Source organism: Daucus carota, chromosome 4, assembly GCF_001625215.2.
Source record: "Daucus carota subsp. sativus chromosome 4, DH1 v3.0, whole genome shotgun sequence".
Classification (NCBI taxonomy): Eukaryota; Viridiplantae; Streptophyta; class Magnoliopsida; order Apiales; family Apiaceae; genus Daucus; species Daucus carota.
Window position 1 is genome coordinate 35,597,299 of NC_030384.2, and position 21,963 is coordinate 35,619,261.

General features: G+C 33.7%; 2 protein-coding genes across 4 annotated transcripts; both read left to right on the forward strand.

Moving 5' to 3' along the window:
• Positions 1–7,280: 7,280 nt before the first annotated feature.
• Positions 7,281–9,368, forward strand: LOC108215987 (protein CHLOROPLAST IMPORT APPARATUS 2). 2 transcript variants are annotated; one of them, XM_017388632.2, is made up of 2 exons: positions 7,281–7,417; positions 8,214–9,368. In XM_017388632.2, exon 2 carries the CDS (start codon positions 8,222–8,224, stop codon positions 9,251–9,253), a length of 1,032 nt encoding a protein of 343 aa, XP_017244121.1. In that variant the 5' UTR covers positions 7,281–7,417; positions 8,214–8,221; the 3' UTR covers positions 9,254–9,368. The 2 variants fall into 2 exon arrangements, with proteins under 2 accessions (XP_017244121.1, XP_017244120.1); XM_017388631.2 differs by lacking the exon at positions 7,281–7,417 and adding an exon at positions 7,822–8,017.
• Positions 9,369–13,632: 4,264 nt separating this feature from the next.
• LOC108215926 (uncharacterized) lies at positions 13,633–20,177 on the forward strand. Of its 2 annotated transcripts, none has more exons than XM_017388559.2 (7): positions 13,633–13,788; positions 14,762–16,040; positions 16,589–16,643; positions 16,731–16,849; positions 18,004–18,094; positions 19,593–19,640; positions 19,845–20,177. In XM_017388559.2, exons 2-7 carry the CDS (start codon positions 14,854–14,856, stop codon positions 19,887–19,889), a joined length of 1,545 nt encoding a protein of 514 aa, XP_017244048.1. In that variant the 5' UTR covers positions 13,633–13,788; positions 14,762–14,853; the 3' UTR covers positions 19,890–20,177. The 2 variants fall into 2 exon arrangements, with proteins under 2 accessions (XP_017244048.1, XP_017244047.1); XM_017388558.2 differs by having other exon boundaries at positions 13,646–13,788; positions 14,718–16,040.
• The last annotated feature ends 1,786 nt before the right edge of the window (positions 20,178–21,963 follow it).

The following is a 21,963-nucleotide window of genomic DNA, read 5'->3' on the forward strand; positions in this document are numbered from 1 at the left end:
GCAAGACAACTTATAAATTATAGATTATATCAAAATTTGGATAATCAAAGATATTATATAGGATCAAACTAAAAAAATTATGATTTGTACTCCAATACTCCAATGTTTTTATGTACTTTCAATGGAGACCACATTTTTTCTGGAGACTTGGAGACCACATATGTTCTGCAAGTAAAATATTTCATAAAAACATTGCAAAACGTATAATTTTACAAATCATGTTCTCCGAAATCATTATTACATTTAAAATCTTGAATATCATATAAGTTTTACATGTAGAACATTACAAAATGTTTTGTTCTATGAAATATGTTTAATTTGCAGAACATTTGTTCAACTTGCAAAACATGCATTATCAACAATTTTAATGAATACATGATATTTGTAGAACATATTTTACAAAATAATGTATTTTACAGTGTTTTGATTGCAGAATATACGTGGTCTCCGAGGTCTCTGATAAAAATACGGTCTCCATAGAACTTTGAGTTAAGTTCTATGGAGTACAAAAAAAATTGGAGTATTGGAGTACAAAGTTTGATAAAATGTAATCTAGTCATCTAAATTTTAATTTTTTTTGTCTAATAATATTTGTAAAAATTTGACAACCTGCACATTATGTTCTGCAACATAAACATCATGATCAAATGGTAGAATAATTACTTTTATAAATCATAGTGCTCAATATTCTGCAGTATAACTAATAAGCAGAACAATAATCTTAATACTTGTTAAAGTTGAAAGATATTAATGATTAATTGACAATTATGTGCAAGACAACTTATAAATGATAGATTATATCAAAATTTGGATAATCAAAGATATTATATAGGATCAAACTAAAAAATTATCATTTGTACTCCAATACTCCAATGTTTTTATGTACTCCATAGAACTTAACTATATATATATATATATATATATATATATATATATATATATATATATATATATATATATATATATATATATTCATTCAATTCTCCTATCATTCCATTTCATTCAACTGAACGCAACCTAATTATCGTATTAATATCTTCGCTAAAAACTCATCATAAAACACTCATCTTGATTATTATTGTATAGATAATCATTACAATTCTCTTATTACCATTTTACAATTTTTCATCACGAGAACTCATCCAATGTATTATTATAATTATTAATGCAATTCTCTTCTATTTATCTACATTATTTTATTATATTTTGATTAAGACAGTAAAAGATTGTTGTGCTCTAATTTTCTATTTTTTTCTAAATTTAGAGTTGAATCACTTAATTAAAAAAATTTACATCGTTGGACAGGCCGAGAACTCCAACAAAGAAAAATTGCTGCAAGAATATACAGTAACGTTGCTGCGAATGCAGTAGCCATTATTTCTATCCCTTAAAACCTGTAGCCACTAACATAAAGATATGATATATAATAATAATATAGTAGTATTATATACGAAAAAGGTTGGCATAGAAGCAACGTTGGTATAATCTAGACCTCAAAATTTGGCTTAAAGAAGGGGGCCAAAAACTTGTTTTACATATGAATCTTGGTTTCTGGGTGGACAATGTTTTGAACTTGCTTAATAATTCTCTTTCGCTTGTCCCTACCGGTAGGACCATGCTTCACGATCTCGTTTCAGTCATTTTTTTACATATGATTTGGATACATATGTTAAGAGCATCTCCAACGGCGTTGGCTATAATCGCTGGTTAAATTGGACCTGTAAAACATTATGTAAAATTTGCTGAACCTGTAAGACATTTTGTTAGAATGGTACTGGCTATATTGGTTGGCTATAATTTAAAAATAGTATGTTATTAATATTTTAAATTGTTAAAATAGAATATATCAGTTCAATATGGTAATAAATGATGTACAATCTTCCTACAGATTTTCTTACAAACCTGTAGAGGTTCGACAAATTTAGCCATCCATAGGAGGTTGGCTAAATTTATAGACAACAGCTCGTCATGGTTGGAGTTGAGTTTTTGAAGCTGTTGGCTAAATCTTTTTATTTTAGGTATGCCAACTCATCTTTTAGACAAGGGTTTTAGATGGTTGGAGATGCTCTAAGAATATGTATAAAATTGGATACATATGTTAGGAATATGTATAAAATAGTGAAAAAAATAAATAAAAATGAGTGAAGTGATGATACTTATTAATTTTTTAATGCATAAAAGATAATAGTGGAGTAAAAATAGTGTGAAAAGAGAAGAAAAGTGGGGAAGTGGTGAGACTCATCGACTATTTTCGATAAGTTTTGAAATGTAAAAAATTGTATGGACAACTCGAAAATAAAGCTGTAAAAAATTATTTGGACATAAGGGAGAAATATATAGGGCCTGTTTGTATACTAGAAGCAGCTTCTATAGGGCCTGTTTATATACTTGAAGCAGCTTCTGCTTCTGGGTTCTGTTTTTCTTATCCGTTTGTGTAAAGAAGCAGAAGCACTTTTAAGAAGCTGAGAATCCTAACTTCTCTCTCATTATTCACTTATTTACTTCTCACTTCTGCTCCAGTTTTTTAGTTTTAGCAAGAAGTCACTTCTTTTAAATTTACCCAAACGGCCCCATAATCGGGTCCTCCACCTCAGCAAATTGTTGGCCGTTTTAAATAACATATTATATTTTGATTGTTGAAAAAATATCCGATGATTAATATTATAATAATTTTTTATCACGCTAGTATGTTAACTACTATATGGGTAAAATGACTTCGTTCATTAGTTAAGAAACATCAAATGAGTATCCGTCGGGCGATATCCAATAGTCGAAAAACAATATGCTATTTACAATATGGACCCTTTACAATTATCCTCTCTCTATTAAATTTTTCTTCACCAATCAAGTATATCATAATTCATTTTTTTTAAGAAAAACATCATAATTCAATAGAATGGTTGACTCCTTGCTAGTATGCTACTACATCGTTATTTTAAGTCATTTCAACCCTATTATTACATTATAGGAGATCATCTGCGAAATTGAATTTAAAATGATTTCATTATTATTTTTACAAAACACAAAACTACTGTATTATAAATTATAATACTCCTAGATCATTTTGCGAACTGAATCCAAAATGATTTTCTGACTGATACGATTATTGGGTTATATTGATTCGATATATAATTAGACAAATGCATCAAATTAAGGACGCAAAAGGGGGGATTAAGATTTTTTTTATTTTTGTAAGGTGACGTTGACAGTATAGCAGATCCTAGAAGGCATAGTGGAGCTGTCTAATTGAAAACAAAACGAGATAATAATTGTTTCGCCTTCTGGCAAATAGAAGACAACTATTATGTGGACAGCTTTGTACTCGTCGTGCATGTACATTTCTTCTTCTTCTTTCATTTTGTTTATCTATCTATATTATAAAACCTGTTGTGTGTTTACCCTTCTAAAGTCTACTAGCTCCCCCGTATTCTACCGTATTTACACAGAATGCCATTTGACTCAATTGACTCATACTGTCATTTAATCATAACATATGTCAAACATTCACTAAATAGAATTAAATTATAAACCTACAAATCACGGTAACCGAAGCAATTACGTGTTAGAAAATAAGCTCAATGTTTATTTCTTTTCACAAACTGTAACGGAATTCCTCTCACTATTTCTTTTTCAATAATTATGGAGCTTTTTGAAATTAAAATATATGTATTAGTATAATTCAAAAAAATGAATAAAAAATTCAATAAGAACTCATTTAATTGCCCCTCCCGCAACGCGGGCACACATACTAGTTATATATAATATTGCCCATGTGATGCTACAAAAGTCTAAAACCTCATATATTTTCACCTTGGACTTATTTCAGTATCCTCCGCGTACGGTGTCATCATGAAACGGCCTCTTTGTCTCTTTTCGTGGTTCAGAATTTTTTTAAGTTTATTTCTATATTACTTTGTAAATTTATAAATTTTGTTCAAAAGTAGTACTGGATTTTTATTTTTTTCGTATGTTTAATGTAAAAGTTTGCTCTTGAATTGAAAATATCGCGAAAGCTATAACAAAATTTTGAGGACACGGACTGATTGAAGGGCAAGTCTAATAATATCATAGTTTAATTCATGTAAATTTTATAAAATATTAGATTTAAAAAGATATAAAATGATCTGGTATCATTAATCTTGAGGATGTCATGGTCATTTTGGAAATCACTATGACACTATTTAAAGCTCATTTTAAGTCATACTCCCTGTATTTGAACTTATAAGCTCATTTAGAGATCCTTCGATTATAAGGGGTGTGTGACTTGTGAGGTTATAGATGGAAATCAGGTTAAGATGGACCGGAATTAAGGTACTTATCATTTTTGATATCATGTGTTTGAATGCTGGGGGTAATAACATGATTGATTTAAGACATCTTTTGTATTATTAATTAGAGTTTAATTATATTTTTTTCATTTTCACAAATCCATATTTCATATTCACCTTCGTGGTTGAGTATAAAAATTTCACGGAATACGAATTTGAGTTGTGACTTTAGACAAAAAAGAAACTAAAATATTTTTCAATCAAACATAATGCATCTGGCAATTTCCGGTAACACGTCGTGTTCGTGTCAACAATTGGGTCAATTTTGGAATCATTTAAAATTGAATAAAACTGAAAACTGAAATTTTTAGAAATGAAATTCTAATCCGGGTCAGTTAGGATCCATTTCAAGTCAATCGGATAATTTTCGGACCACTTTCGGATTCTGTCTCAGTATCGAGTTACAGATTGAGTCGGGTTCGGTGAATTTTGGATTGTGTCTTATATGGGCCCCCAGTAATGCATGAATTTGGAATCAACCAGCCTATATACATCATACTCCCTCCGTCCCGCCAGATTCTTTACAGTTTCCTTTTTGGGATGTCCCATCCAATTCTTTACATTTCAAAACTTACCAAAAATAGTTAATGGGTCCCACCACTTCCCAACCTTTTCTTCCTTTTCACACTACTTTAACTCTCTTTTCACACTACTTTTACTCCACTATCTCTCTTTTATACATTAAAAATTAATGGGTCCCACCACTTCACCTACTTTTCTTTCTCTTTTCCACTACTTTATACATATTTCTTAACCTCCGTGCCCAAACCAAACGTAAAGAATTGGCCGGGACGGAGGGAGTAGCAGATAAATCCAGAACCAAACAAAGGAAGCTGTTGGGCTTGCTTTTAGCTCCGGGATTTTAAAACTCTGGATGTACTGAAGGAATACTTGGGCCTTCTGATAGCGGAAGCCGAATATTTGGTGTGTACGGATGTGTTGGTAAAAGAAAGGCCCATTTTTAGAACACCGACGCACTCCACACACTTATCCATATCGAAAGGCAGAGGAAGATTGTAAAAAGGAAATCGAGGATCTATCTATCTGGATTTAATTGAAGCAATTGGTCTTAAATTGGCAAACGTGAGTCCTCTAAATGCCACTCAAGGTAACGTAGATAGAAAAAACAAACAAAGAAATCGTCAGAGCGGTTTGGGTAAACTTAAAAAAAGTATTTATATTTTAGGGGCCGTTTGAGTGATTTTAAAATAAGTTCTTGTTTAAAGTAAAAAATGTGAAATAGAAGTTAGAAATAATATAAGATTTAAAAGTGATTTAAGTGTTTGTAAAAGAAGTAGAAGTCACGAAACAAAAGATAGACTGAGCCTGTTTGGGTTAACTTAAAAGAAGTGACTTCTTATTTATAGTAAAGAAGTGGAGTAGAAGTGAGAAGTAAATAAGTTGATAAAGTGTTTGGAAAAGAAGAAGAAGTTGCGAGAGAGAAGCTAGCATTCTCAGCTTCATAAAAATGCTTCTACCTCTTTACAACAAAAACGGGTCAAGAAAAGCAGAAGCCAGAAGCAGAATCGGCTTCTGTCAAACAAACACCACCACATTATCAGTTTTTTTTATAAGTACTTCTTGACATATGTTAAATAAATAATAAATTGCACTGATAAATGAAATGATATATTATGATTTTAAAATAAGTATGATTCAAACAAATTATTGATTTTCAAACAAATACATAGAATATTTAGTTATAAATAGCGAATAAGTTAATACATTGGAATATAATTAATAATAATTTTAGAATTTGTTTATTCTATCAATAGTATTTAGTGAATTACCGCATATTCACATATAACTCATATATATAATTATTTTAAATATACAATAATCATACCAAGTTCTTATAAATATCACAATATAAGTTTCACTATTATTTGGTGAATGAAAAATAACATGAAAAAGATTTTATACTTGAACTCATTTATGTTGATTTTTAACAGATTAGTAAAATACTAAAATATATAAATAAGCTAAGTAATTAAGAAGGGTATCTAAATTTTAATCATTTTTTTCTATAGAATATACTTTGCTATTTTAGTCCCGGAGTTGACAGTGGAGAAAACAAAGGGCACAATAGTAAACCCAGAGAGTTGAAATAATTGGAACATACTCCCTCCGTCCCAGTCAATTGTATACGTTTCTTTTTCACTGCTCGACACGCTTTTTAAGGCTCTTATAAAACATAGTTCCACAACTTATTTTTAAGATTTTCTTTTTTTGTATAAAAATATAAATGTTATACTTTTATACAAAAAAAGAAAATTTTAAAAATAATTTACAGAACTATACTATATTGAAGCATTAAAGTCCGTGCCGCGCCCCCGTCCCCCAATGCAGAGCGTGGTCCAAATACTGAAGCCAAGCTTTGTCGCATCCTCTGTTCTCGTCTCTCTCGTCCACTTACCTCTCCCGCCCATCTATCTCTCCGTCCATTCCAGAGAGATAAACTCACAAGCTTTCAACAAACATATACACACGCGTATACATACACAAACACTGGTGGGTCTCTGCTATTTTCACAGACAGGGCCGTTTGGGACTTTTTTGAGGCCCTGTGCGACTTTAAGAATGAGACCCTTCCAAATGACAAAACAAAATTTTAAAATATTTAAAATAACATGATATCATAAACAAAATTAGACTGCTACAACTGAAAAATTGTTTTTTTAAGTAGTTAGACTTAAATAATGGTAAAAATAATGGTAAAAATTAAAGAGATATTAATATTATATTATATTTAAATAATGGTAAAAATTAAAGAGACTTAAATTAGTGTTTAAATAAAATAATAGTAAAAATTAAAGAGATATTAATATTATATTATATTTGTCATGAGTATATCAAAAGATAGAAAGAAGTAGTAATAGATTGGGGCCCTAAATTTTCATGGGCCCTGTGCTGTTGCACTTGTTGCACTCCCTCAAAACCGGACCTGTTCACAGAACACCCTTAACGAATCTCTCTCTCTCTCCCTCTCCCGTGACTCTCTCTGCTCCAAACAAACCCTGTCTCTCCCCTGTTTCTTACAGTTTTTCACTGGCCTCTCTTGGTTCTCTCACTATTGGTTAATTCTCTCATGTAAGATATTTCTCACTCACTTATTGGATAAACCCCATCTCCTTATAAGTTTAAATCTCGGGCCTTGTGCATTTGCAATCACAAATTTATCCTCTTTTATATTATCTATACTTCTCTCTTTTCATTTCTAGTGATAGTGTACTTTCTTCTTTTAGGTCTAATGTTAGTACAGCTCTTTTCTGGCTATCTTTCTTGTTTCAAACGCCTATTTATATGTGTGTGATTGATGAATTAAAGATTGATTTTTTTGGTTTTGGGATCTGAACTTGTAATTCCCTTTTGGGTTTTTTATAAGGTTCTGGTATCTTTTTATTCTACTTTACCAATACTAATTTATTCACCATTTTGTCTCTTATTTTTGTAGCATATTTTATTTGTGTGACCATCATTTTCTTTTTATAGGTGCTAGTATTTTTTTAGGGTTTAGGGTTTTGTGCTATTTCCTTTATAGTTTGCTTACCATTTCAACACAATCCTACATACATCCTCGGAGGCTTTTATTATCATCTTCTGTTTGGCCTTTTTGGTGGCTGAAATTGAGCCAAGTCCTTGGGCCATTTATTGGGTCACTGTCCTTGCCAGTTCTTGTGATTCTGATTGGTACTTTTATATTTATTTTCTGAATCTTCTGTTGCATATAATTTTGTGAGCAGGGTAGTACTTGATTGAATAATCTTTAGCTCGATTCATTTTGTTCTGTTTTAAAGTTTGCTTCTTGATTTTGTATCTTGGATTTTCTTTCAAGTTTCAAGAGTCTTGTTTCGTATGAATTGACCTTGTACTCTTTGTTTGGTAGGCTTTGAAATGTCTTCTTGTTTGAGTGGAGGAGGCCGGACTTATGGGTTCGATCTTGATATTGTTAAATCGACATCTACTTCTAGTAGAACTTCACATTCGTCATCTCCGTCTTCTACACTCTCAGAATCAAGTAATTCCCCAATTACAATTTTACATCGAAAGCCTCGAACCCCTCGAAAGAGACCAAACCAAACCTACAATGAAGCAGCTCTGCTTCTATCGACAGCATACCCCAAAATATTCCCCACCAAACACCTCACAAAGCTTTGCAAATCTAGTAAATTATACAGCAGTTTTGTGGATGAGGCTCAAGAATTACTCCTACCCTTTCGAACTATAGACAATTCTGGTTTTTTACTCCATCAGCCAATCCTAGAAAAACGCATTCTTGGTCTTGTGCCCAAAGTTGTAGATTCTTGTGAAAGGGTGTGCCACAGTCCCCAAGATAGCGATTTGTGTGGGAATTCGTTGGAAATTTGTGATGAGCATCAAGATGATTTCGATGCAGAGTCGATACTGGATGAAGAAATTGAAGAAGGCATTGATAGCATCATGGGGAATCTAAGTGTGAACAATGATAGTGCAAGTGATGAGTCCACCAGTACTACTTGCATTGGTTATCCCCTGGGATTGGGATTTAGTGGTAATTTTGATTATGGTTTCGGAATGAGAGGGGGAGGAGTAAGGGCATTGAGGGATGCTGATGAATCAAATTGGTGGAGCTTTCCTGCAGTAGATGTGGCTGACATCACACCCAATTTTAAGAAAACACCATCAGCAGCAGCACAAAAGAAGAAAAAGAAGGTTAAGAAAATTGTGGAATTGAAGTATTTAGATAGTCCTCCTGTCCATAATCCTGTTGCTGCTGAAGAAGAGCTACCGATGTTGAGCGGAGGGCCACGGCTGAAATTAAATTATGACAAAGTATCAGAAGCTTGGTCGGACCGGAGGTCCACAAGTGACATATATGTAGGTTTATCCACCAGTACTTCTTCCAGGAAATCTAGGTCCAAAAAAGTTCAAACTATCAGCATATAACTGTGCCCGTTATATTAGTTAGCTGCTATTTTTGTTCAGTGCACAACTGTGTATCAATGTATGTGCTTTACACTTGAGTATCAATAAAGTTGATTGGTCAGTTATTCATCTCAAATTCAATCTAGTACACTGACATAGCTTCTATACTGATTCATACTATTCAACAGTTCTTAATATCTGAGTACTTATTTACAAATGATTATAAAAATAGGAATATAAATGTAATTAAGTCCCAGTCGTTGACTCTGTTTTTCAATATAAAATCTTATAAATTCTCCCGATTTAGGTATGCCTGTATTATATACTATATATGTGTTGAACTTCTGGGCCAGAATATGGAGTAAATGTAAGAGGTGAAGTAGATCCTAATGCTGGCATTTTTAATTTGGGTAATGGTCCACAAACATATATTCAGCTAAAATAATCGTTTGATGGTAAAAATTACAGAATGAGTGATTTTTTGCTAAAAAATACGATACTGCTCAGCATTTTCATCAAAAGTCTAGGATTAATGTCATCTCGCGGAAAAAAACATTGATAGTATGCTACATCACACGTACGGCAAGATCTGGACTTTTTTAATTTTGGTTGGAACAGGCAGGGCTGGGTGAGGTGAGATAGATATGTTGTCAGAGGGGAGGATTGAGACATTGTAAGTAAATAATATAAGCTGCATTATTTGGTCAGCAAAGCCATTATATCTTTTCTTACATCATTTAAAAAATCTGAAAAAAAAGTCAGTAAATTATTGGGATGTAGAAGTCAGATTATCCTCTTATAACTACTCATTGATGTCTGCAATGTTGCAGGGGCGTTCTGTTAGAAGCCGGACTCGAATTCTAGGAGTAAAATACCGAGAGCATTTTCTCTTTCGATTCATTCCATTGATTTTGTTATTGATCAGTAACAAAATCCGTGGAGTGTGAGATGTATGCAGTCCTTTTCCCGACATCTTATTTCATTGTGTTGTACCTGTACAGTAACGTTATACTTGCTGCATTATTAATGCTAGGGAAGATGAGACTAGTTGAGAACAGGAACGTGGATGAATGAATAATAATCATGAATAAAGTAGCCTGTCAATATGAAGTAATAAAGAATTATTTTTGATATTCTATCTTGGTATTATATATGTTTTCTCTGTTAATTAATTCTCTCTTGTTTTCTAGTCCTTGGACGATCATTTTGGTGCTACTCTACTAATTTGGGAGGACATTCATGATAATTGATGCACTGCACTTTGTTAAGCAGGCATTACATGTCGTTTTTAATTACAAAGACAATTTTTTTTAATTCCATTATATTCTATTAGATTAAAGTGTTTAGGATTTCTTTTTTAACCCTTTGAAAGAATTAATGACGAGGTCATATTCTGATCTAGGAAACTAGGATTGTTTTGTGCAATAAAAACAAATAAGTAACTAGCGATGGAGAATTGTGCACCGGAGACGACCAGATATGCAAATAAAATTATATATGTAGCAAATGAAACGAGTGTTGTGCACTTTACACGACTTAATACTAAATAAGTTGCAAGCAGAGGAAAAAAGAAGGAAAGGAATACTGATTAAAGCAATAGCTACTGTCAAAAACTTCTGGAAAACCATTTGTTACGGAATTGCAGGCCTGGCAAGTGATTCTGTTTGCTCACAAAAGCGACACCTTGCTTTTTGTTACTTGAATGATCTTTATAGTTCATCAACCCATAGTAATCAGTCTGAGCACTACACTGTTTGAGATTTTTCCGAAGAACAAAGGTGAATTAATCTGATAAATTAATGTTAAGTAATCTATCTGAAGTTTCACAGAATGATATTTTCATGACTAAATGATTATACAGTTACGTCATCTGAAGTGGATACTGGTATGTCATACTGTCCTGCGCTCAGGAACCTTGCCATTCGTATCAGTCGTTCTGAGACGCAAATTTGCAAATAATCACAACACATAATAGCAGTAAGAAAGAAAATTTGATTTTGAATGTAAATTATTGTAATAGAGGGTTAGACCAATAAGTTGTTACAAATTTATAGAACTTATACGTATCTTACACTAGTTTTGAGGGGCATCTTGCTCTGGTCGCCCCCTACTGCCTCCGTCTCGAGCTGAGCTCCTATCTCTACTGAAGTGATGGAAATTAAGATCCGTTTTACTTTTGATTTATTTCCAAAGTACAGAAGTTTGTGAGAATGAGAAAAAATTGATGGAAATTAAGATACGTTTTACTTTTGATTTATTTCTTGAGAATAGAAGTTTGTGAGGAAAATAAAATAAAATTTGAATACTGATGCATGCATGATGCTTGCATTACAACAGGTACGCAAAGCAGAGTTATTGAAGGGCTTGGACTGAGAACTTGGAGTTCTGAAGGATATCACTTTTTGATTGTGTTAATAATTTTCATCTTCTAAACTGTTTCTGGGCTCCTTATGCTTGAGTACTGCCTCTGTCTCTGCCCATTGACACATTAAACTTCATTCTTTAAGCCATTATATCGACATCCAGGAAGCATAACCAGAACTTATTTTATTTACATTATCTTCTTTTATCTTCCATATAATCTCATTTTCCTTGTATTAACATTTGCGGAGCTGCTAGAAAATAAGATTACTCTTTGATGACCATGGGACTCATATTTGCCCATGCAGTGATGCAGAGATGGAAGCCCTAGATATTTTGCTTGCGCAATGGCAGGTAAATGTTTTTTCAGTGGAAGATATCGCTATTCCCTAGTAGAATCTCAAAATGCACTCTCTTTCTGTGTTTATGTTACATATATGAACCATGCCACCCGTTAAGATTGTTACTTGGTGTATTTCAGCTGTCTTTAACAGTTAACGATGAAGTTTCAGTTTCAAAGCCTCACCAGGCCACCTGTCCAGAACATTTAACAGTAGATGCATTCTCATGTGTCATTGCTTTTGATGAAGAGGTCTGCATTTTTCAGATTATGAAGTTTTAGTACGAAATTGTTACCAATTGTCAAACCACTGCTTTCAGATCAAATGACATAGGAGTTGGTACTTGTCCCTGTGCAGCTGATTGCCTGATTGTCAAGAATAATGATCAGAAATGATTTGCTTTGAGGTAAACTTGTATGGACTAATCGGAAAGGATTGAACAAGCTAGTTGATACTTGATATTCAGCTATGCAGCAGAATATTGATGGAAAAGTAGTAGCATTTGAAAATAGTTCTTTATTATTTCGGAATTTCATCTGTTTATACAACAAAAGCTGATGCCATTATCTTAATTCGGTTAAATTATCTTTCTAATATTTTTATTTAGCCTTGTAATCTTTATATATTTGATAGGCCAGTTATTTTTTAGCGATAAAACATTCTGCCTGGGATTTTAACCGGCTACTTAAGCCTACCACTTAAATTTTTGTTTTTCGTCCAACTTCAACATTGAGTGCAGCTGTCGTTGAGATCAGCATTCTAATAATTTCTATATAATGCTGTAGTCTTCCTAAGTGCTAGTGATTATAGTATTACCTTTCAGGTTTCGTGTCTTATAGTAGATTTTAATAAGAAGATTAAATGTTTGATAGCGCATACTTTTTAAAAAATCTTAACAATCTAAAGGGACAGAGGGAGTAGCTTTTAATAAGAAGATTAAATGTTTGATAGCATGTTCTGCGTAATTCTGCAGCATCCGCTTCATTTATCAGTGCTTCAGGATTTGTCATATGAGATTGATGTAGGATTTCTAATGCTGATAATGTATACGACATCTAAAACTAATTATGTTGATAAGCAGCAATCATTTCTGTAAGCATTTCTTAATTTGCATATAATAGATAGAATCCGAATCGAGTTCCTTTTTCTTTTTCCTTTTTCTGAAATGGAAGAGCTGCTAGATAATATTTTTTTGAAAATATCAGCGCTCAAGTAATCCAGTTAAGAGAAGAACTTGGCCACTAGTTTTGTCAAATCATTTATCTTTAGTTTTTTCGAGAATGTAGACGAGTATCAAAAAATTCTTGAAAGCAACTTATCTTCCTGGCAAAAAAATACGAGCTTAGTCACCGAGCGAGTCGCTAAGAATATGGTTAAAAATTCCAAATTCGTGAAGCGAGTTGCTAAGAATATGGTTAAAATATTCCGAATACGAGCTTTGGTGAATTTCAGCGGACAGGAAACCTCACAAATAATATTGCAAATTTTTTTCAACAGAACTGTGCTAGTTGAGAATGAACAGAGTGAACAGGTTTCCTGAAACACTGATTTTCCAAGGTGACACAGCACGCTAGTATAATCTCTTTGGCCTTATGAACAATAAATTATTGTTAGAAATCTCAATTCTCAAAGTAGTATATGGTCTGATGTATTTAAAAATTAAAATATCTTATCACTTTTAACTGAAAAATAATAAAAATAAGTTATAAAAAATCAGGAGAGAGAAGTTGTTTGGTTTTGGGCCTATAAAGGCTTATTTTTTTGAGTTTGTTAGGACTCTGGCTTTAAAACTAGCTCATATAACTCTCCATTTTCTCAAATTCTTGATTCTACCTTTATTTCAAGATCGCTCTGGTATAAAAATCTTTATTTTCTTGATTCTTGTATCTTGGTTATATGTATGACTGTGTGTATATATATGTTTTTATGTGTGTATTTTTAGATTCTTGAATTGTTATATGTTGACAATTGATATTTAGCATTTGTTGTTGATATTTGTGCAGTCATTGTTGCTCTTGATTGTAATAGAAATTGGGTTTGAAAGTTTAATCTTTGTTGAATGTATTGAGAAAATTAATCATATGTGCTGGTACTGTAAGCCCTAATTCTGTAGAAATTGGATGTTCCTTTGTTTTACAGAATTCAAGAATAAGACCCATTCTGTTAATAGTTGCACAACATTGTATTTGTCAATCAGAAACATGTTTGATAAGATATTCGCAACAATTATAAGTTCGAAGTAGTGGCTAGAAAAGTAGACCACGAAGCGGAAGAGGATTCGGGGCAATCATAGATGAGGGCTATGAGGCTGTGTCTCTGTATCTGTAAATTAGGGTTTTGGTTCATAGACTTCACACTCACACATATTAAATGTGAAACCAACATCATGAAATCTTGAGTTGATATCTGAATTGAGACCACTGGACGGAAAATGAATTTTAAATTTGGAGAGAACTTTTAGGGATTCATAATCTAGATGTAATATAGAATAGTTTTTTGACTCTCTTTTTCAAGGTGCCAAACTTTATCACCTATCGGATGTAACATAGAAATGGAACATCGAGCTTGAATTTCCTCATCATCTGATATTTTATATGCATGTGTAATTTAACTGGGCAGCATCAATACGTGTGGCTGCGTAACAAAGTTAAGATTTGCTTCTATGTCCTTTTAAGCCGAGTGTTAAGAAAGTTAATTCATTTGCTTTATTCTGGAGTACAAACAAAATCATAGCACTTCAATTATTGATATGAAGATGTTGAAACACAATTCTATTCTTTTAGTTCCATTGAAGTTGCTGAGTTTCTTCTATCTTCTTGTGGTGAAGAGCTTTATGTGATAAGAAACCCAAGGTGATCATAGAGGAGTTCTTCCAGTCTTTTAGATGCAGAGAGGAAAGATTGCTATGATGCATGCTCCATGAATTTCGCCAACACTTACCAACATATGACCGTGGGCAATATGTCTGAGAATTATACACCTTCTATTATGTACCAGAGAAGGAAGCAGCTAGGAGACTCTGATACTGTATCACCTTTCCAAGTGCCAGTTGCCAGTACTTCCCAAAATTCAATCGGTAATATGTCCAATAATTCTTCACCTACTATATATCATCGAAATAAACAAGGGGAACAACTAAGAGACTCTGATACTGTATTCTCCTTCCAAACATCCACGAAAGCAAATCCAACCGTTAGTACTTCTCAACATTCAAACTTGGGCAATATGTCCAAGAATTCTACACCTATTCTCTACCAACGAAGGAAACAGATAAGAGACTTTGATACAGATCGTCCTCTCCAAACATCCACAAAAGCAAATCCAACCAACAATTCTCTTTCGGTCATCAGTTCTGAAGTCCCTACATTGGCTGCCAATAAAACATTGGTGGTTGATGCCGAAGCTGCTAAAAATTATGAATTTCTTCCTTTTAAAAACACAATAGAGACGGCATCCAGTAGACAATCTCTAGGCAAAGAGCCTGGTTTGGTAGAAGACTCAAGATTTAACATGATCAGAGATGTAGATGTCTGCTTGGCAAATGAGAGCTGTTCATCATCAAAATCAAATATGGATATGTGTGGAGCCAGCATGAAGGCTAAAGGGGATGACACTTGTGAATGCTCTTCATCTGAGGCATTCATTCAGAAATCTATGCGGGATGATTTATCTGAAAAGGATATACGAATTTTAATTCTTAAAGTCTTGAGGTCAGATGGAGGACCTTGCCGTATGAGGACTCATGTTTCTCCGGAATTTCCAGGTTCCGGTAATGAGTGCAGTTGTTTGCGGCAATGCAAAGCTTGTGATCAGTCAGAATTCACACTGAAGATGCTAATCTGTGATCAATGCGAAGAGGCATTCCATATCTCTTGCTGCTACCCCCGATTGAGAAAGTTACCTCTCAATGAGTGGTTGTGTTACTCTTGTTCAAAAAAGAAGCATAAAATACTAAAGGAGATGGGCAGAGGTAGATCTGCAATTTCCAAAGGCACATCAGGCCCTATAGCAGCTATGTTGGAAGACACTGAACCTTACTACACAAGTGTTCATATTGGCCTGGAATATCAAGCAGAGGTACCTGATTGGTCTGGTCCACTCACCAGGTATATTCTTTCAGTAGCTTGTAATGTTTTTTGTTTCAGAAAATTGTGGCCAACTTTAATCTTGTGAAACAGTAAATTATCTTGCAATAAGAAGGTGGGTTAAGTGGGTGCTACAAAATGCTAGCTCTATGCCTTATTGCAGGAAACTTCAGTTCATTCTGAATGACCATATATCTGTTGTTAAATTATGTAGTCTGTATAAATTTAGTAGCTAACTAGAGTCAATATATCTACCCACATCCAAGTACTTGAATGTTCTCTGTATCTGTGGGTACTTTATATTTAAGTTCAGCATAAATAAATCTCCTGCTGGCCTTGCTGTTCTATGGCTGGCAGTACGTTTTACCCCAATTTAAGCTTGCTTTCTATCCACTTTATACTTCAACCCACATCCGTAAAAAATCTAATTTATATGAAGCTTTCTCGATGTCCCGTTAATTTACTTTTATAGTTTTATGCACTGTGAATGCATTGTAATTATCTGTGCAATTGCATCTTTTTTTCATTTTTGCTTAGTAAATATAAAATCCCATGTCAATTTGGTGCAGTGAGGTTCATAACTTTGAGGAACCGCTAGAAACAAGTCATTCTTGTAGCTTTCAAGTAAGCAATTTTTGTTTTATAATAGCTTTGTTTACTATTTTAATTTTCAGATTAAGAATAGATATAACACTCTTTTACATGTGTTAGGATGGAAATTCAAGGAAACCTTCTAAAATCAGCTCCATTTGTAACTGGCTTCAGTGTCAAGATATTATTTGTGGTGTTGGGGAGGGTCTTGATGGAACTGTTTGCGGAAAGTGGCGCAGGTATACAAGCCTCTCCTCTTTTGCCAGTTTGCAACACTGTACCCGTCATTTTCTTTACGTGTTAAAAATACGTGTCAACTTCTCACTTCCAGAGACATGTTGTTAGCAAATTGATTTTATATATCAAAATAATCTTCTGTGAAACTGTGAGTAGAAGACAAGTCAGAGTGATCTAAGTAACTAGTTCTGAGATTTAATTTTTTATTATTTTTCTCTTAGTACAAAGAGATGTCATGTTACTACACAGTACACACAATTCCAATGACTGATTAAGTATTGTGTCTGCCATAACAATAAAAGATATTAGGTAACCGACCGAACTGCCAGATTGGACAATCATTTTTTAGTGTAAAATATTGGGTGTGGTCTGTACATGTGAAGTTTCCAAAAAAAATAAGACTGGGAGATAAGTTGGTGGAATGAGTCTCAGAATGTGAAAGTTACAAATATCTGTTATACATAGAGATACTAGTCACTCTACACACTATGGCTATGATTCTTTTCTTATTTCTGCAATAGCGAATCAGTAGGTATCGTATCAATCAGATAACTTTAACTGTTATCAGCAAGAATAGATATAATATACCCAACCAACCTGCCAGATTAGAGGACTATCTGGATGGGGCTTGATCTGTAAGTTTGGTAGCAAATTCACTGTTGATTAGCAATTGGTTGGAACATGAACTATGTAAATTTCGATTGCTACACATAATCTAGTTGCTGTTTGTAGGCTGTGTAAACAGTTAATCTACTATACTCTGTGGTCTGTGCACTAATATTCACTGTAAACCCACAAAGCACTAATATAAGGTGTATTTATTTGCACCTTGTGTGTGTGTGTGTGTTATATTTGAGAAGTACCAACTCCTCAGTCAGTTGATCTTTGATTTTGGAGATTAGAGCAGAAAAAAATTTGTTACACATTTGTTTATCATTACTTGGAGAAAAACAAGAGAGAAGAGTCTATAAGTTCCATAGAATAGTATTTTAAATAAGCTAGGTGCTTCTTGCAGGGGAATGGAACAAAAAATTAGCATGAAAGTGAATGGACACAGTTACAATATAATACATTATTTCACAACGTTTTATCACATGATTAATTCTTCTATAAACATTTATGACGCCTTACAAAACTGATAGTTGTTATATGACAGGGCACCTCTTTTTGAAGTTCAAACTGATGACTGGGAGTGTTTTCGTTGTGTCCTCTGGGATCCAGCTCACGCTGATTGTGCCGTGCCACAGGTAATATCTCTTATCTATCTATAAAAATAATAGAGCATATCAACTGGAAATATATAGCTTATCGCTATTATGCCATGTTCTAGAGTTAACAATATTTAAAAATTTAGCAGTGTGAAATAACTTAGTAGAGTCAAATGATGCCTTTTGCAGTGTTCTTGGTTCTTTGGAAAAACAATTATTGTCAGCTAATATAGTTTTTATTAATTTCATTTCTATGGAGGGTATTTGTCATATGGTGTGGGCTCCTTAGAGAAATGTGCTGCCTTTTGTAATTGGTTTTTCTGTGTTTTCTCCTAATAAAGTGGTCTTAATTTCCTTTGCTTGTACAGGATTTTATACTTGTACTATCTTAAATTCTTTTGCTTGTGTGGCATCTTAACTTCCTATGAGGGTGTACATTTCTTTGTGTGTGTGAAAACTTTATAGTGAGAACCATTTTTTACATCTAACCACAGCTTTTCTTCTTTAATCATTCCTCAACATTAATACTATGACCTTTTGGCATTGCAGCTTCAGGTTTAGATTTGGAATGTATAATGTTTTGTACAGAATATGTCAGCGTATCAATATAATATGCTCTCTGTTTGAGGATCAAGATATCTAATTTTCTATGTATAGCCTTTTCTGCTAAAAAAATAGAGAAATATGGCTGTCATTGCTTTGGGTATGTTAAACATTAAATCCCATCAATGATATTTGACACATTGAAATATTAAATTTTCATTTTGTTCCATATCTCCTCAAGTCTAGAGGGTTTTCAATGAAAGATTGATGTTAAGGAAATGTAGTAACGATATCAAACTTAGGGATGCGGTTCAAGTGATACTGGACCCTTTATGTAAAATAACCTATCTGGAATATACCTGAACCTTGTCCCACTAGAACAGTAGAATATGCCTGAACCTTGCTTCTCCTTACCCAAAACTGATGTGATATGTTAATATAATTTGGTTTGGTCGGTTCTGAACCAGTTCTGCCTTGTGGAAAGCTTGAAGCTTTACCAAACCCTAGTTTGAACATGGAATGGTGGAGGAAAGGATGTGAGTAAGCTATATTAACTTGAATGATTAAAAAACTACTTCACGTGCTTAGTTCCTGATGACTGGTCAAATCTCACTTAGTTACATACTTACAGTTTACAACATCACAAAATTATACATTGCAACGGCAATCATTATAGTACCATGCACCTTTGATATTCTACAACTAAGCATATCAAACGATACCTCATGGTCACTAGCATTTTTTATTTTATTTTTTTTGACATTTCGGACCTTAGTCTTAGAACATGCTGGACTTGCTAATAATGGACCTTAGTCTTATTTTTTTTGACATTTCGGACCTTAGTCTTAGATCGCTAAAATTTTGTTCATAGTAGTTCCAGTGTGCTTGTTGCTATCGTGAATTCATTTTCTCAAACATCTTTAGTTTGTCATTGTTATTGCTACTCTTTTCTCTACCTTTCATTATTCAAACCCTCTCCTGTTGTCCATTTCAGGAGGTGGATACAAGTAGAGTTCTCAAAGATTTGAAGTTTATACAGATGGTATGTCTCTGCATTTCATAGCCAAAAATCACTAGATCAGCAGCTTAAGCTAAGAACAGAGATCATCAACATAAATCAGCAAATTATACATGTCTGACAATAAAGGCATTTAATATACTATCACTCTGACATTTTCCTTAGAAATGAGACCTTTGATATGCTTACCATCCGATTACTATCATGCTGACACTTTCAATAATGCAGTTGAAGCCTCGGTTAGCTGCTAAAACGCAAACCAGGCTGCAGTAAGAATATGGATTCCAATGACCCTGACGAGGATGTGATATGGATTCCAATGACCCTGACGAGGATGTGATGAATACGCGCACAGTTTAATCACCATCTTCGTAATTTTGTGTACTTGGTAGATACACTTTGAGTTGTAGTTTCAACCAGGCAATTTTGTTGGTTTAACCAGAAACTACCAGGTTGGATGCATGTTTATGTTTCTTGACTCTTGAGGGTAGTAGCAGGAACAGATCTACTGGAAATGGAAAGCTTAACTTATAAATGTTGAGGGAGTTTCATAGTTGTTCACCAGATTGTTTCTAAGTGCTGTCCAAACTTCCTAACCTACACTCTATTATCATGCAAGAAGGCCTGCTCCCTGGTCTATGAATGTTGCAAATATTACTAAATTACCAAGTATTAATCTTGCACCCCTATATATATAAATATAATGTAAATGTTATTATATATGCTACACATTATATTATTATATACATATTTAACTTTAAGACTCAAGAAAAGATATAGCCGTTAAACTTTAATATTGCTTCATCTTGCAGTTTATAAGTACACGTTTTCACTTCCTAAATAAGCGGTATCAATACTGGAAAAAACCATGAAGATCCAGAACTAAATTAAGATTACAAAACATTAATGCATTAAGAATCAGTAAGAAAAATAGATAACAAGTCACCTTTGTCATAGTAAAAGATTTCCTCACCCCAGCCTTTCAGCTCTACCTTCTAGATCTTATCTTCCTCCTAATTTGTTCCCTAAATTTTACCAATTCAAGTTTCAATGCACTTGTTGGATGTCCGATATCCTTCTTCAAAGTAAACAATATCGAACCACAAGAAGACTTGGCCTCAAAGTGCACATAAGGATCCACGCTATCTTCATCGAGTAGAAGGAGGCTCTCCACACAATTAGGATTCATCTTACTGCCGTGACAGTCTATATTATTTTGAGATCCGTAAATTGTAACTTTTAGAGACTCCAGATCGCACATAAGGAACGTGGTTTTCGGTGGATAAGTTTTCATCAAATAATTACTTATAATATATTTCCCATTGTCTAAGAAGCCTACAGGCATGCTAGAATACCAACCATTCTGTAAGAAGCCTACAGGCCTATTTTTTTTTTTTTTTTTTTTTTTTTTTGACAGATCCTACAGGCCTATTAGAATACCAATCATTGTTCAAATTAATAACCAGCTTCTTTTCCCAGCTTGATTTGGATGAGTCCCTGTCTCTTAAAAATGTCCAAATGTCAAGATACTGATCTCCATTCGTTCCATTACCACATCCGAAAACAGCAATTGATTCTCCATACGCTTCAATGGTATAGCAAGGATAATCAACAAACTCTTCCGGACACTTCAAATTTTGAATAGTCTCGTCGTGTAAATCAAACCATACAGTCAGCGGCACATATAAAAATGGTGTCTTTCGTGTAGTTGTTATCATATATGCAGTGCCATCTACAAACTTGGTAGGATTCTTAACAGCAAAATCACTCATCTCTTGATAGTAACAATTAGTACGAATAACGTTCCAACAATTACTACTCAAGCTGTAAACGGAAACAAAATATTTATAACCAGTACACGAAGAAATTACTATCACCTTATAATCGCCACCATAATACCCAAAGCTCACACCACCATATTGCCCAAAGCTCACACCAGAGGTCGAGAGTTCAAGTCCCGGAAGCCTTTTAGATTTTCTGCATATCGGGTTCCAAAGATACAAATTATCTCCAATACAATAGCTTTCAAGTCTACTATACCCAACTTCTCTAGCATCAAAAGAAATACATAACAACCCATCACACATCCCGTGAATCTTCAATTTGCGTCTGGTACGAGTTTCAAAATCTTTGTCGAATGAGTCTGGAGCGTAGTATAGTTCAGAATGTTTCGTAATGTCGAAAAGAGGCGTGCAATCTGTTAGTAATCTGCAGCCTTCGGAAGTTTGATGTAGTGTATATTTTTTTGCATGGGAGGAGGTTTTCTGAAAGGTTAGATGATCTTTAACCAAATAAGAAGTGTTAATAATAAGGTGATGCCATGACTTGCGAACACAAGTGCATCGTA

Coding starts and splice junctions, on each gene's coding strand:
- LOC108215987 (XM_017388632.2), top strand. CDS start 8,222: ATGTCTTCTTGTTTGAGTGGAGGAGGCCGGACTTATGGGTTCGATCTT.
- LOC108215926 (XM_017388559.2), top strand. CDS start 14,854: ATGAATTTCGCCAACACTTACCAACATATGACCGTGGGCAATATGTCT. Junction 16,850..18,003: donor GTTTGCGGAAAGTGGCGCAG/GTATACAAGCCT, acceptor GTTATATGACAG/GGCACCTCTTTTTGAAGTTC. Junction 18,095..19,592: donor CTGATTGTGCCGTGCCACAG/GTAATATCTCTT, acceptor TGTCCATTTCAG/GAGGTGGATACAAGTAGAGT.